This window comes from Leptonychotes weddellii, chromosome 2, assembly GCF_054177405.1.
Source record: "Leptonychotes weddellii isolate Sample4059 chromosome 2, ASM5417740v2, whole genome shotgun sequence".
Classification (NCBI taxonomy): Eukaryota; Metazoa; Chordata; class Mammalia; order Carnivora; family Phocidae; genus Leptonychotes; species Leptonychotes weddellii.
In genome coordinates this window covers 143,014,346-143,030,621 of record NC_138370.1, presented here as the reverse complement: position 1 = coordinate 143,030,621, position 16,276 = coordinate 143,014,346, and the positions used below count along the sequence as shown (strand labels likewise).

Genomic DNA, 16,276 nt, shown 5'->3' with positions numbered 1-16,276 from the left:
TACCACTGACAATCAGAATCCCCTCAGATGAATTCACAGACACTTGAAAATTAATTCTGTGAAAGGTTGAGGAGGCCATTGAATTTTTTAAAGAACACTTTCAGTTCAGATCTCAGTAGTCATTGAATTAATATATCCAGGCTTATCTCCCACTTTTTGAATAATAAGTATATCCAGAAAAGAAATGGGAGAGGATCAATAGAGGGGAAACTTTGAAAAACCTTCCGGAGTAGATGCTTGATGATTTTATGCTGAAATAATTCTAAAGTCATCAGGTAATTACAAATCTAGTAAGAATCTCATTGATATAAATAATACATTATGGATTTTTAATATTTCATTACTTCTTTAATAAAAATACATAGATTTGTGGTTACAAATTTCAGAGGTTCATTCACAGTAATAACTATTAATCATAAAGTAAAAACTAAGAGAATTTTCCAACTAATCATGTTTTAATAAATCTTCTATTGTTCTTTAGCCATACTGCCATATTAATTAGTTTAGAATTACATGTTATAATCATTATGCTTATTGCTTTTGGCTTGCATGAAGAGCCTCTTTAATGAGTATAAGTTGTCATTCTAGGAAGTTGTAAAACAATGGCATGATTTTATTATAGGTGTTACCTTAACAGTCTTCTTTTTGGTAAATTTCTGACAAAATGGATGAATCCCTAATAGCCAGGGCACTAAAGTGGATCATGGAGAAAATAAACATCATTTCCCACAGAGTTCAAATTTTCTACTTTATCTATTATCTGCAGAGATTAACTCAGCTGCTAAAGTAAAGCTTGATGGACATTTTTAAGGTGTTTGCTTCCTAAAGTGTCAGGGGTGAGGAAAATTCTTTTGACTTTGAGCTACTTTGAACATTAAGATTGTTATGAGAATTCAAATGAAATAACATGTGAAAGTTCTTTGAAAACATTAAAGCATTCTACAAGTGTGATCTAATTTGGTAGGTTATGGTATATCGTTAATTTTTTTTTAGCAGATACTGATATAATCCGATTTATTTTAGGATGATTAATGTAAATGTGGTTTGAAGGATGGCCTACAGTGGGGAGAGACTGCAGGTTAGATTATTGGCTTATGAGTGAATCAATTGGAAAAGAAAGGACAGGACAAATAGAGGTGGGTAACTTAGGTGATCATTAAAGTTCTTTTACATTGACACTCTTCATTAGAATCTGATGAAAAAACCACAATTATGCCTTGCCATCCATATATACACAATTATATGATTTTGTCTGAAATCTACAAATACCTAAACTTTGCATAGACTGGGAGAGAGGGGAAAATGCTAGATAACCTAGAAGTTTGGCTGCAGGTTGATTTGGAAGAATGATGATGTCTCAATAAAAATAGGAACTGCAAGGAGGACTTGCAGGTGAGAACATGTGAAAGCTTGGGGTGTAAGATAGGGAAAATATGATAAATAAGATTTTAGACATTTTTAATTTTAGAGGCTAAAAAGATATATAAGGGGATATATGTATTAGGCATCTCACTTGGGGTCCTGAAGCTCATGAGAGTGATCAATTTAGAGAGTTAACTCTAACTTTTGGAGTTATCTGCATACAGAAGATGAATGTTGGGAATGTTGAAACCTTCTGGAGTCGTTCATTTCTGATATTTTAAAAATTCTATTTTTTTCAATACCAAGAATTAAACCAGGGCTTTGGTTGTGCATTTCTAGGTCCTTATTATTACTGAGTGTGTATAAGTCCCTGTGAGCTGAAATGGATCAGCCAGAAGCCACAAGACGAAAAGGTTAGCACAGCAGTTGAAGAAGGAAGCCAGAAATCAGAGGTTAAGGACCAAAAGAGTGATACTAAGCATCACAAAGGAAGCTGTAATTAGTCAAGGTGTAAAAATGAAATTAATTAGTTTAGGAATAGATGGGAACGTAAGGAGTCAGTAGGTTGAGGTTAATGGTTTGGGGCTATTTCTGAGAATACAGCAGGTTGTTAGGAATCTCTTTTTAAAGATATTGTCCCAAATCTGATAGTAGGAACTATTTACCAAAATAATCAGCCCATTCTCCATCTTCACTATGTTTTCCTTCAATGCCTCCCTTTGTAACTATGTACAAATCTCAAGAGACTCTGCTATCCTCACCTACTCTTATCACTAAATAAAGCCTTCTTTCATAAGTAGCAGTAACTTCATTTCCTGAACACAGACAATGCTATCTTTTCTTTTGTTAATTGAATGGTAACATAACAATAAAAGATTCACAAGCCATAAATGTATATCTTTTGAATAATGCTATTTTTGATATATCTTTGTCAACTCTTTTTCTAATCAAAAATTTAAAAAAATCATGGTATTAATGAAATAAGTTTATTATAGTCAATTCCAATTAACCATAGATATATTTTGTTCCAAAGGCATTGAAAGGAATGTATTTTATAGATGGAAAACATTTTTATTAATGGTAAATAAGATTGGATTTGGTTTTCACTCAGTTAACACATTTTAAAATATTAATGAAAGACAAGTTTGGGAAATCATATCTGCTTCAATACTGGTAGAGTGATGGTTCATTAAACACCATCAGTTTTGCCACTGGAAACTAAAAGATGAAGCAACATTAATTCCTTAGAGAATCAGTTGCCAAAATGTGGAAGTATGTGAGTTTCAACTTATTCAACAAATATTTATTGAGCTCTCACCATATGCCAGAGACTTTTTAACCTATATTTCCCTGAAGAAGCTGGGTGAGTTTCAACTATGAGGCAAGTGAATTCAGATTACAAGTGCAAATAAGGTTTACAATAAAAAGATATTATAGCATAAAGCAAGAATCTCTTTTTCCTGTGAGAACAAAATTGAATTGGATCTAGTTAGCGATACATCTCACTGTGATTTGGAGGGAAAAAAAAGATGTATTCATTTTCACTTGTTCTTTAAAAGACTGTATCTCTGAGCACTAAATCAGAAGACTTTCTAGATAGAAATTAGTTTTGGTTTGGTATGTCATCTATGACTTAAAATGTGGGGATACAATTGATAAAGAACATTTTTCACAATTTCTTATAAGTACCTGGCATTTTTAAGTTTCTGAGGGGATAAGGACAGTCCGAAGTGGGATCTGTATCCAATTAAGAAATAAGCTGTGAGGACCAAAACAGAAATATAAATTTCTTAGAGACATAAACTTATGCTTTTAAGGATGTATATCAGAATTTATTTCAAATTAAGATTGATCTTTCCTAATGTCATGTTAGAAGGTGGAGGGCAGTAGAATTATAAACTTGAAATTGGTACCTAGGCTACCATTCCACTGCCTGTCAAAGATATTTCCTTATTAGAAATCCAATGCAAATCAGTAACCCTAAGGAATATTCTACTTATGTCTAATTAGAAAAATCATTTGGCATATCAGATGTCTGATTTTCTCTTGCTTTCCTCAGTGCATAAAAAGTAGTATTCTACTATTTTGTTACTATACAGCAGAAAGTACATGACCTTTGGAGGGAGCCAAGCAGGTCTTGGTTTGATTATCTGATCCTTCCTGTAATGCTGTATGTCATCTTGGCCCAGTTATTTAAACTTTTAGAGCCTCATTTCTTAAAAAACAAAAACAAAAACAAAAAAACCTTATAAATCTGAGGATGAAAATGGAAATAATGCATAGAATGTACACATTGCCCGTCAGTTCCTTTCTTTTTCTATGTTGGGTACTCAGTATCCATAATTCATCCTTTCAATTATTCGTTAAACCAATGAATTTGATGCAGTCAATGAAAATTGATCATCTACTCTGTGCCAGACACAGTATTAAGCACTGAGGAAGCAGCAGTGAAATAAAAATGCCTTGCCCTTATGGAGCTTATATTCTTATTTGTGAGATGTGATTGCATTCTTATTAAGAAAGTTAATCACATACTTGCCTCTGAAGTTATAAACACATATAATTATAAAATTACCTAAGCTAAAATATCCCTATTTCCTAATCCATCTTTCTTTTTTCTCTTCCTTCTTTTAGGCATTTCTGTTTTCCCTTCAAACTACATACTTAAGCTTGAATTAAGTCATAAGGTTGGGTGAGGAAGGTATACAAAAGTGTGAATCCCTAACTTCAAGAAGCCAAATGTAGCAGCAAGAAAAGAAAACATATAATTATGAGTAATAGTCCAAATCATGTTATAAAACATAGCCACATGTTAAATGATAAATGGCAATATAGCCAAAGAAATTTAAGAGAAGGGATAAATATAAGGCACTAGAATCTGTCAAAATAAACTTCAAAAAAGAGGTGGAATTTTTTTTTTAATGTTTTATTTATTTATTCATGAGAGTCAGATAGACAGAGAGAGAGAGAGAGGCAGAGGCAGAGGGAGAAGCAGGCTCCCCGCCTAGCAGGGAGCCTGATGCGGGACTCGATCCCAGGACCCTGGGATCATGACCTGAGCCGAAGGCAGACGCTTAACCATCTGAGCCACCCAGGCGCCCCAAAGAGGTGGAATTTAAGCCAACTTTAAAGAATTTGTACATTTTAGAGACATGGAGAAGGAACAATGATGAAAGGGTAACTTTTTTCTCTTGGCTCCTAATGCCCAGGTCCTTAATTAGTATCATTACTCTAGCTGTGCTAGATTTCAGATTGATGAAACACCTTGTCAGTTTAGCAAAGAACAACCTGGAAACTCAAGATTTTTGTTGGCTTCATCAATAAATCCAAATTTCCCAGGTATCATTTTTTGAATCAATTTATTCAGCTATAAATGAGAGCAATCCCTATAGTTTTGTTTTCATTTTTTTAAAGATTTTTATTTATTTATTTGACACAGAGAGAGCACAAGCAGGCGGAGTAACAGGCAAAGGGAGAGGGAGAAGCAGGCTCCCCACTGAGCAAGGAGCCTGATGTGGGGCTGGATCTCAGGACCCTGGGGTCATGACCTGAGCCGAAGGCAGTCGCTTAACCAACTGAGCCACCCAGGGGCCCCTATAGTTTTGTTTTTAAATAACAGAATACATAGAGTGTCCTTAGACCTCCTATGATCATGTAGGTCCCACCCTTCACTATCTAGGCCAGAAGGTAAGGTATGTATCCACAGCCTTTTGGCAGGGTGTTATGAGGGACAGGCCTCAGTTCATTCTACTTTGATGGTTAGGTTTATCCACCAGAGTTAGAGATATATATGCAGTTTGCAGTCCTTTGGTTCGAAATACTCCACCCCAGCTCATTAGCAGCATGCATTGTTCCCTGACTTGACTGTCTTCACCCCTGTGTACAGTGGTTTTTCTTAGACAGCTGAGCATTCCAGGGTGTACCAAGAGAGGTGTTTAAACCTCTCTTGCCACCCTTACTTCCTGCACAGGCCATTCTCTGAGTACTTTCTGAATGCATGGAGCAGTGAGAAGAACTAGTTGGCTCAGAAGGTGTGGGACTCTCACTTTGGTTCACTTGAAAGTTAGTTCCTAAATATTTGGGGGAAGTAGGCCTTTTTCTCTCTGATTTTGGCAGTCCCTCTATACCAAGGTTAGGTACTAAAAGCGTCAGTGAATCAAAGCGTTCATCCCCATCCCTACCTATATTTTTTGTGGCCATCTGCCTGTGATTCTGGGCATGCAGTATTAGGTATGTTGTCCAAGAATATGCTTTTCCATTCATCTTCATCAAGGAGGCAGATAATTGAATTTCTGCCCAGATTTTTGGCATGTGGCTTTTCTAATTTATTAGTTTATGGCATTAATGCTAGTTTTTTGTCTCTTTTCATATAGTCACAGGTATTTAAATTAGAATCCTGGGAATCATCTATCAGTTCACCTCCATGCTGACTGGGAAGTTACATCAACTTTCATTTTTGAAATCAGGACCAGCTATGTAATTTGTGTGGCTCAATGCAAAGTGAAAATATAGTGTCCCTTGTTCAAAAACTCTTCATAAGAGACCACAAGAACAGAGTGCTAAACAAACATGGTAAACTTCTCAGTGGTGGGTCCTGTGCATCTGCCCATGAAGCTGGCCCTGCTTAAAACTGTCTCCAACTTGGGCTTTAACATCTTTGCTGTCTCCTGGTGTTCTCTTTCTCTCTCCTAGAGCTTCTTCTTGCCTTACCTGACTCCACTCCTCTTCTTCCTTAAGCCCCCTAAATACGAGTGAGCCCAAGATTTTATCTTCAGTTGTCTCACATTCTTTTTCTACTATGTAATTCTCAGAAATCCCAACGAGTTTAATGATTTCAACAATTCCTTTCTGAAGATGGCTCTAAACACTATCTCCAGCTTTCATGGTTCTCCTAAGTTCGAGGTACACATTTCTAATTGCAAACAGACATATACGCTGATAGCTGAAACACCCATAGTGGATCCTTCATCTTATCCTTTAAACTCATTCCTTCACATGAATTTTCTTTACTCTGATTCTTTGAATATTGCCTCTCCCTGGCTTCACAAATCTAAGTAACAACCAACCTTTGACTTTTTTTTTTTAATTTGGGGCATTAACTTAATATTTTCCTGATTTTTTTCACTTTTTCTATTTTGTCACATTGTCTGAATGTTTTAAGTACTTTAAATCTATTTTTTTGAGTGGAGGCAGAGATTTAGTATAAAGATTTAATATAAATAAATAAGATCTTGACAAATGTGAGTTTGGAAAAAGATGAAAACATCAAAAATACTTTTTCTTAAAGATGTATTCAACTGATATGATTTTTAAATGTTGGGTGATATACTTGATTTTCATTTGTGGTGTTAAATTTTAGGAAATATCTCTTAAAGAATTAGCTGAAAATTATTTTCATATATTTTTGATATGTTTAAAAGAAAAAGAGTATAACTTTTATAGTTCATAAATATTTAACTGGAAAAGACTTTTTTGACATATCAAGATTTTCTAATTAAAAGCATGATATTTCAGTCAAAATCATAAAACAAAGTTACAACAGTTAGAAATTTTTGATTTTTAACAATAGGAATATCATTTCCCATCTCATAAATTTGATTCCATGTCACATTAATGCTAAAACAAACCACATGGTGCCATGCTTTTATTTGTATTATACTTTCTAGCTTCCCATTTTGTTAACTTCATTTTATTCTTACTGTTAATGACCATGTTAGTTGAGCTGTGTCATTTTTCCAAGGGCAACCTCAGAACATTTTATATATTTAACCAATATAAGCCATTTATAGCATTGATGCTCTATCTTGCTAATTTGAGGAAAAGCAAGCTTCAACGTTTGAAGATATTCTTGCAAATAGCCTGTGATTTTTAACTGTTAGTTTTATTTGAACATTTTATGACAAAATAAATTGCTAAGGTTGGTACACTCTACAGCTAGTTACTTAATGCAGTATTTATGGGCTCCAGAAAGAGACAGGTTTGTTTTGTTTTGTTTTGTTTTCTTAAGAATTGTTTTTCTGTTCTGTTCATGAAGTATTTGCAAGTTCATTCCTAGTCAAAGACATTTATCTCAATTATTTGAATCGGCTCCCTGCAGATAACCCTTAATGTGGAATATTAGTCACTTACAAAATAGTTGCCACAGACATCTGCCAGTGCTCAACCTGGCAGCAAAGATGTGTAAAAACCATTTCAAATTACGTCTTTAGACACACAGAGAATATCACTATACCATAATATTCACTGCTGTGATTTGTCTTCATTCACTCTCTACTTATCAGGTCTCCTAAGTCAGCAGAATTGTCAAGCTAAATATTTTGGAACATGTAATAGTAAATAAGTTTGGCTATTAAACTAGGTGGGAGAGTAAAAGGTATACATTTACTGATTTTTCCTTGGGGTTTCTGATTAGATAGTATGGTTTATTGGTCCTATATTTCTTATTGCTGTAATGATCATGCTCCAGATCATGCTCTGGAACTTTTCTTTGGGCAAGTAGAACAAAATGCAAGTTGTTAGAAAGCTCAGAAACTACCACTTTTGTGTATAATGGGGGAGCCACTAAATTTTTAAATATTATATTTTATTTTATTTTTTATATATTGCATTACATTTTTATATTTTGAGAGAAGCAGGTCCTCTGAGGTTTTAGAAAAATATTTGAGTTGTTTTTAAGTCCGTGGGCATCAAAGCATGCATGTTAGAGATGGGGTTCTGCCACCTCTAACACGCATGTTAGAGCCACGCATGTGCTATGAGCCATCAGACCTCCAGGTGTTTGCTTAAGGAAGTCTTTCCGCTCTGATACCTTCTTCAGCCTTTCTGATTGCTGATGAGGGTGCTGGTTTCCAGTAGATGAGCCATTGGTCAAGATTCAGGTCAGATACATTCTCCTCTGCGAAACCCTCTCTAATACTGATAACGTTTACCATCTACACATTTCAGCTCTCAAACTCTTACCTAGTAGTCTATTTAACAGCATCTTGGAACTTAGGAAATGACAATAGTTTTGCAATATCTCTGGCTCTACCACTTACTAGCACCAGCACTTAATAGCTATAGGGCTACTTTTTGGTGTTAGGCTCTAGGAAATATCCCTGTTAAAGAATCAACTGAATAAAAAAAAAAAAAAAAAAAGAATCAACTGAAAATCCTTCTTACACTTTGGTTATGAAATACCATATAATACTATATGACAAGGTTTGATTATGAACTACACTGGAAGAAAATTACTTTACTACATAAGACTATGTTTTTGTAGTGATACTTGCAAGCTGTACATGCATATGAAAACATGCTCTACCAGATTTTAAAACTTATGAAGTTACTGTAGTTAAGACAGGGTGATATTGATATGGGAAGAGATGAACAAAGGAGAAAAAATACATGTATATAAACATATCTATACACACAAGGAAATTTGATATATAATAGAGATGGCTTTACAAATCAGGGGAGAGAAGATTGGCTCGTCAATAAAAAGTGCTGGAAAATTGATTATAAATATGAGATAATATAAAATCCTATTTTTATTCATACCATACCTTAAGTAAACTTCAGATATACATAAAACATTCAAATTTACAAAATAGAGGCAAATATATATGACTTAGGAAGAGAAAATAGTTTTTAAACAAAATATAAAAAGGATAAGACACAAAATAAAAAATTGCTAAAATTGACCACATCAAAATTAAAACATTAACTTCAACTTAACACACCAGGAATAAAGTTAAAACACAACACTCAAGCTGAGGGAAAATTTCCGAAGTGTGTATAAAAACACAGCATTACTATCTATGATATATAAAACTACCCAGTAGAAAATTAGGTAACAGATTTTAAAAAGTACTTTGCAGAAAATAAAACTCATGTGGCCAATAGGCACCCAAAAAGAGGTTCAATGTAACTAGTAATCAAGGACATGCAAAATAAAACAATGAGACATCATTAAATATTCACTGTCTAGGTACAAATTAAGGTGTGAACTGTTAGTGAGGAGAAACTGGAGAAACAGGAACTCTCATGGACTGCAGGAAGGAGAGTTCATTGGTACAAGCCTTGTATTGATCAGATCTAGTATGGTTGAAAATGTGTTTAACATTCAGCCCAAGGGATCCCACTTCCAACTGTGTATCCAAGAGAACTGGAACTCATAAACATAAGGAGATATGCACTAGAATGTTCACTGCAGCATTGTTTGTTTAAGAAAATGTTGGAAACAAATTTAATGTTCATTATGGAAGAATGGATAAGCAAATTGTGGCATACATACAATGAAATAAAGTCAGAATGAATGAACTAGAGGTACCACACATCAACATATATAAATCTTAGAAATTTAATTTTGAGCAAAAAATATATTGCAGAATGATATGTAATATATGATATAACATAATATTTGAGAAGTTACAAAAGAATTATATGTACTTTTAGAATATATATATTTGAACTAATAGGATAAACAAAGATGTAAAAGAAAAACATCAAAATCAGCTTATAGTTACTTTGGCAATGAAATTTGGGAAAAGAGCTTTGGGGCATTCAATATTCTTCAACTAAATTGGTAATTATTTACTGTAAATATTCAAAATCAAATATAGAAAACCATTAAGATTTAATAAAACTGGATAAGTTCTCAGTACATTATCCATTCTTATTCTCTGTAACCTTAAAAATAATTCATAATCAAAAATGCATCTTCTTTACAAAAGAACTTATTGCATGCCCCTTAAATATTAATGTTTTCTAGAAGGTTTAAAAAGAATTTTATTTTCAAAAATTATACACATAAGTGTGTACTATATAACATATAAAAACATATAAATACCATTACTCTGAGATGTACTCAGGTATTTATGAAGACATATTTTGCATACAGAAATGGATTCTATCTCAAAGGATGTATATGCACACCAGTTTTCATTAAGTGTAGTCATATTTAAATTATTTTAGGTAAGTGAAAGATAATATTTATTTGGAATTTTGTGGTGGTTTTCTTATAGTAAAGACTTAGAAATAATTATGGTAAATAAACACCAAATGTGTATAACCCATGTCCTTTGATTTGAATACATCTCAAAATATTGCACTTCTTAATGGTTTAATTTTTAATAATTCATATGAATTTGTTAGGCATGATCTTCTTGTGAATTAAAAAAAAAAAATAGACACCTCTACTGTCTGGTTTTGTAATCCATTTCCATGATGTCCGTATCTTTCATTCCTCTCCAGCTTACTGTTTGGGCTCTTCAACTCCACGAACAGCCTAGAGCAGAGCTTCTGGGGAAGCCCTGTCATCGTTAATGTGGTCATCCTGTCACGGTGATATTGCCCAGAGCTGTGCCTCCCAAATCACATAACTGGATTTATGCTTGAAAACTTGGAGTCATCAGTGGTCAAGGAAACAGTTTTTCTACAGAGAGGTTTAAAATTTTAGTTGACAATGTTGAATCTCAATTTGCCGAATTCGTTCTGGGGGAAATAAATTTTGGACTGTTTGGTTCTTCATTTTTTGCAGGGAAGCTCTTTCTTTTGCATTTGATGTAGCAGACAACTGAAAAAGTGAAAAAGGAAATTCTAAGATATCGTGGAAGTAATAATTTCTGAAAGCAGCTACCACCCCCATGGCTGGTGAAATCAGGGAAGAGGTTGGAATCATTAAAACACACCCTGGGAGGAGGGGCCCCATGGAGTGGAAACAGGCCTCTGAGAAGTGGGCACTGCTCAGCAGGAGCCAGGGTGTCTGAGGGGCAGCCTGATGGAGCTGGTTCTGTAAGGGTTAGGAAAACTGCAACAGCTGCTGTTGCAAGACAAAACTGTCCCTGCTGGGGTGAAGAAGCCTTGCTGAGGTGAGGCTCACGGAAACCACAGTGGACAGGAAGCTCACAGGAAACCCACTGGAAGAGCACAGTCCTTCTTTCTCCTCCAGACTTGCAGACTCCCTCGAGCTCTCTCTACTGGCAGAGACTAAGACTGAGGAGCTGGCCACACTGAAAGTTGAGTGGCGTCACAGTCTGAGTAAAGAAAGTCGGGATTGGAACTGAGAATAACTTAATAGCTGTCGTGTTGTCAATATTAACATACAAGAGTAGGAAGCTGTCATTCTTCAATGGTCTGAAAGCAGACAGACGGACAAGCCAGAATTCTCCTGACTTCTTCAAATCCTCTAAACTTTGAAATCATAAATATCCCTTGGGAATGTTTATTCAGTAAATCCAGCATTTCTTTATTCGCTCTTTCAAATAGAATTTATTCATACCCACTTTACAAGAAGTGCTATTCTGGGCTAAGATGAAATAAACAGTTCCTTTCTTCAAAGAATTTAAAACCTAAAAAGTGAGGGGCACCTGGGTGGCTTAGTCAGTTAAGCAGTTAAACGTCTGCCTTCGCTCAAGTCATGGATCCCAGGGTCCTGGGATGGAGCTCCTTGTGGAGCTCCCTGCTCAGCGGGGGGTCTGCTTCTCCCTCTCCCTCTGCTGCTCCCCTCCCACCCCACCCCCCGCCACTCTCTCTCTTGCAAGCTCTCTCAAATAAATAAAATCTTTTTTAAAACCCTAAAAAGTGAGATAATATATATATATATAAATAATCCAAAAAACAAAACAAATGAACAAACAAAAACCATATTCTTAAATACAGAGAACAAACTGGTGGTTAAAGGGGAAAGGTGGGTGGAGGGATGAGTGAAATAGATAAAGGGGACTAAGAGGTACAGGCTTAACAGTTATAAAATAAATAAGTCATAGGGATGTAAAGTACAGCATAGGGAATATAGTTAATAACATTGTAATAACATTGTATGGTGACAGATGGTGACTGCACTTACCATGGTGAGCACTGAGTAGTGTATAGAATTGTCAATTCAGTGTGTTGTACACCTGAAACTAATATAACACTGTATGTCAATTATGCTTCAATAATAAAAACACATATATCTATGTATATATACATATATCTCTATATGAATATAGATATATTTATTCATATATAAATCAATATTCTGTATATAAATCAATAGAATAAAACCTGTGCAACGTAATTATACAACCTAAGATCATAGGGCTTCACAAAGGTCTATTAATTCTTTAATTGATAGAGGGATTAAAAAGCTGAGGGATCATTTATAAAAGACTTTATTGGGGAGACCTCATGTTTTTGAAGAATGGGTAGGACCTTAAAATTGGATGTTGTCATTAGGAAAGGCTTTACAAAGAGAATGGTATGTTAAATCTGGGCTTACAGGAAAACAAAATATACATTTAAAATGGCAAAAAGCATTGGATTTACACTGACTATGATGTTGATGTAAGAATATTGAGAGAGAAGTCTGGAAAAGAAATTAAAAATCAGACTATGGAGCCTTTTAATGCTATGCTAGGAAACTTATTTATTTAATGGTTAAGCTACTGGAAATTTTTGAGCAAATAGGTAAAAACCTTCACAAAGTTAAGCTAATGGCTGTGTACAGCTTGAGTCATAGGAGAAAGAATACACTGGCAAAAATTACAGGAAGATCAGTAATGAAGCTGAACCAGTAGAAAAGAGGGAATAAGGGACCTGAACAAAATATATATTTCCATCTATTTTTTTTCCTACAGTGAGCCTCCGTTTCTGCATAAGCTAGATGAGGTGCTAAAAATGTTTTCTATGTAGGTGGTTAGCCTCTGTTTCCATGTTCATAATACAGCTGTCCCTTTCCATGTTATTTTTAAGAATTGTAAAAATAGGGCAAAATCAGATACAGTTTGAATAGAGAAAAAAAACATTAGAATGCCTCCTTATATTAAACCTGATTTTTTTATTTTAGTATTTTGTATGGGTAAAATACTTACAATATTAATTATAAGAATAGTAGACTAAAGAATTTTATTTAGATCAAACATAGAGGAATGATAGCAATATATTTGTAATTTATAAAGTACTAGGATTATAAAAAGAAAGATTAACACAAACATAATTGGATACATACACATATATATGTGTGTGTGTATATATATATATATATATATCTCAAATCATTTAGCATTAGAATATTTGGATGTACAAATTAAATTAGCCTCAACTAGTTTCCATAGCCAACACTACCCATGGAAATAACTAGAAAAATTTAAGGAAATTATTTTTTACGGAAATTATTCCTTCTTTTCTTCATTGCTACCAGTTTCTAGGACCTTGTCTTTTTCTTCATGAATTAATTCATTAGCTATTAAAGTAACGTAGTATCTAGTCTCTTTTACTGTCTGTTATGAATGTTTTCTCACTATCTCATTGCTCATATGCTATTCTGCACATGAGCTCCTCCATCTGGGCTAAACTCCGTGTTTCCCTGTCAACATTTTCTTTGCCTTTTACAAGCTGTATGATCTCAGGCAAGTATATAAAGCTTTCTGTGCTTCTAGTTATTTCATCTGTAAAATGAGATTTAAAATATTGCCTCCCACTGTGATCAATTATAGATGCATATTGTAAACTATAGAGCAACCACTAAAGAAAGTTAAATGTAGATGAGCAGTTAGTAACTCAATAGTGGGCATAAAATAGAACACTAAAAATTTAATTAATCTAAAAAATGGCAGGAAAAGAAAAAACAAAGAAGAGTAGGACAAATAGAAAACAAATAGCAATAAGATAGATTTAAACCCAACTATCATTAATTATCTTAAATATAAACCACATATAAACACTCCAATGAAAAGGCAGAGTCAGAATTATGTCCATAAGAAATCCATTTTAGATATAAAGATGCAGATAGGCTTAAGTAGAGTAATATGAAAAGATGCAACATTTAAACATTAATAATAAGAAAGCCAAAGTAGTTATACTGTGGACTAAATTAAAAATGAAGATTCTACAAATCAAAATTATGAAATGTAGCTGAAGTAGTGCAGGAAAGGAAGTATAAACGCTTACACTAAAAAAGAAGAAAGATCTCCTATCAATGATCTAGGCTTCATCTTAAGTGAGGAATAAAAGAGAAAATTAAATCAAATTAAGTATAAGAAAGGAAATAATAAAGATGAAAGAGAAAATCAATGAAATAGAAAAACTTCTACCTGGACTAATCTACTTAAACTAAGAAAATAAAAAGATAAGACATAAATTATCAATATCATTAATAAAAGAAAGCTGTTACTTCATCTCACAAACATGTTGAAGAGAAGAAACTAGATTCAAAATTGCATATTGTATAATTCCACTTAACTGAAATTCTGGAGTAGGTAAATCCAACCTCGAGTATAGAAAGCATATCATGTAGATTATTTCACGTATGGGTTTCTTAGTTTATCATCCTTCAGAAAGTTAACGTTTTTGAGAGTTTTCCCCCTTCTGGAATGTTTAGATATAACTGATGATGGGACAAAGAACTGTATTTCCCCGGAAAGAGGAGCAGTGCCCCTGATCTCTCAGACACTGGTCTTTTTTTCTATTGCTTTTAGTCTGTATCACACCAGTGTGGATTTGATTATATTGACCTGTTTAGGTTTAGGTAAATTGCTTAAGTACAAAGCTGTATATTGGTAAAGAATAGTGACCTACTGGCAACCTATTTCTTGTGGTAAAAGATAAAGGAGTTAACATATATTGTATGTTAAAAAAAAAAAGAGAGAGAAAGAAAGAAAAAAGACAGCAGGAGGGGAAGAAGGAAGGGGAGGAATCGGAGGGGTAGACAAACCATGAGAGACGATGGACTCTGAGAAACAAACTGAGGGTTCTAGAGGGGAGGGGGGTGGGAGGATGGGTTAGCCTGGTGATGGGTATTAAAGAGGGCACATTCTGCATGGACACTGGGTGTTATACACAAACAATGAATCATGGAACACTACATCAAAAACTAATGATGTAATGTATAGTGATTAACCTAACAATGAAAAATTTAAAAAAAGATAAAGGAGTTAAAAATAAAATAGTATCAGCAATATAAAATATACATAGCTAACCAAAATTATACTAATGCACCACAGAATTGCTGCTGTGAATTTTTCCTTTTGGGGAAAGAAATTGGAGCAACCTTTCTCTGCCTATCTATCCATAGAATTAATGATTTCCTGATCCTGGTCATGAATTTCTTCAGGCATAGGATATGCTTTAATGGGTAGCTAAAATATCATAATCTATTTCTTTCATCATAAATATTTATTCAGTGTTGTTGTGATGGTTTTTATAGCAAAAAAAGGAGACAGCTTCCTCATATTTCTGAGAGGAAAGTCATACTCATTTGAATGAAATCTGCCTCACTCCATTAGAGGGTGACCCTGGGGGCTCTGAAACTGAATCTCAGCTCTTGGCACAATCAATTGCTACAAAGTAACCAGGGCATAAAAACAGCCCTGGTGTGTTACAGTTAAAGGTGGAATATCTCTAGGTAAGCTGATATGTTGCATAAACTGAATCTTAAGCAGGGTTATTAGATGTGATTGAAGTTGCCACGAGAATACCTTTACCAAAAGGCAGCTTGCAGGTATATAATGTAAAAATGATTCCAATAAGCAGTGAAATTCCAACATCATTTATTTCCAAATATATCATTCCTTCCTACCTATCCACCTACCTTTCTCTCTCCTCCCCCACTCAAAGGTACATAAATTAAGTATCTTCTTCAATTAAGTGCTGGTCCATGCCAGAGTCTGTTCTCTAGAGTATAAAAGAGGCATGATGGACAATCACTAGCAAAGCAGATCCAAAACTGAAATAAATTAGATGCCCCCATCAGCAAACAAAATAAACAAAATACCAACATGCACTGTCACCCTAAAAAAAAACCCAGCTATTTCAAAGATAGAATATCTGGATTTAGTCTTGTCAAGTAAATTATATTATATTGCATTCATTTAACTGACAAATACTTTTTTAGCTCCAACGATGTGCCAGGTGCTGTAGGTATGTAACATAAAATGGTTTTTTTTTTTTTTTT

The 16,276-nt window shown here is 34.2% G+C and overlaps 1 protein-coding gene across 1 annotated transcript in view; it reads left to right on the top strand.

Moving 5' to 3' along the window:
• The window catches only part of LOC102743643 (gamma-aminobutyric acid receptor subunit beta-1-like), a 76,805-nt gene extending 65,933 nt beyond the window's left edge, over nt 1-10,872 (top strand). The window contains exon 4 of the mRNA XM_081812423.1: nt 10,597-10,872. Within this exon, the coding sequence (XP_081668549.1) occupies nt 10,597-10,668 (72 nt within the window). The 3' untranslated portion in view covers nt 10,669-10,872. The remainder of the gene's footprint in view (nt 1-10,596) is intronic.
• Nucleotides 10,873-16,276: the final 5,404 nt, after the last annotated feature.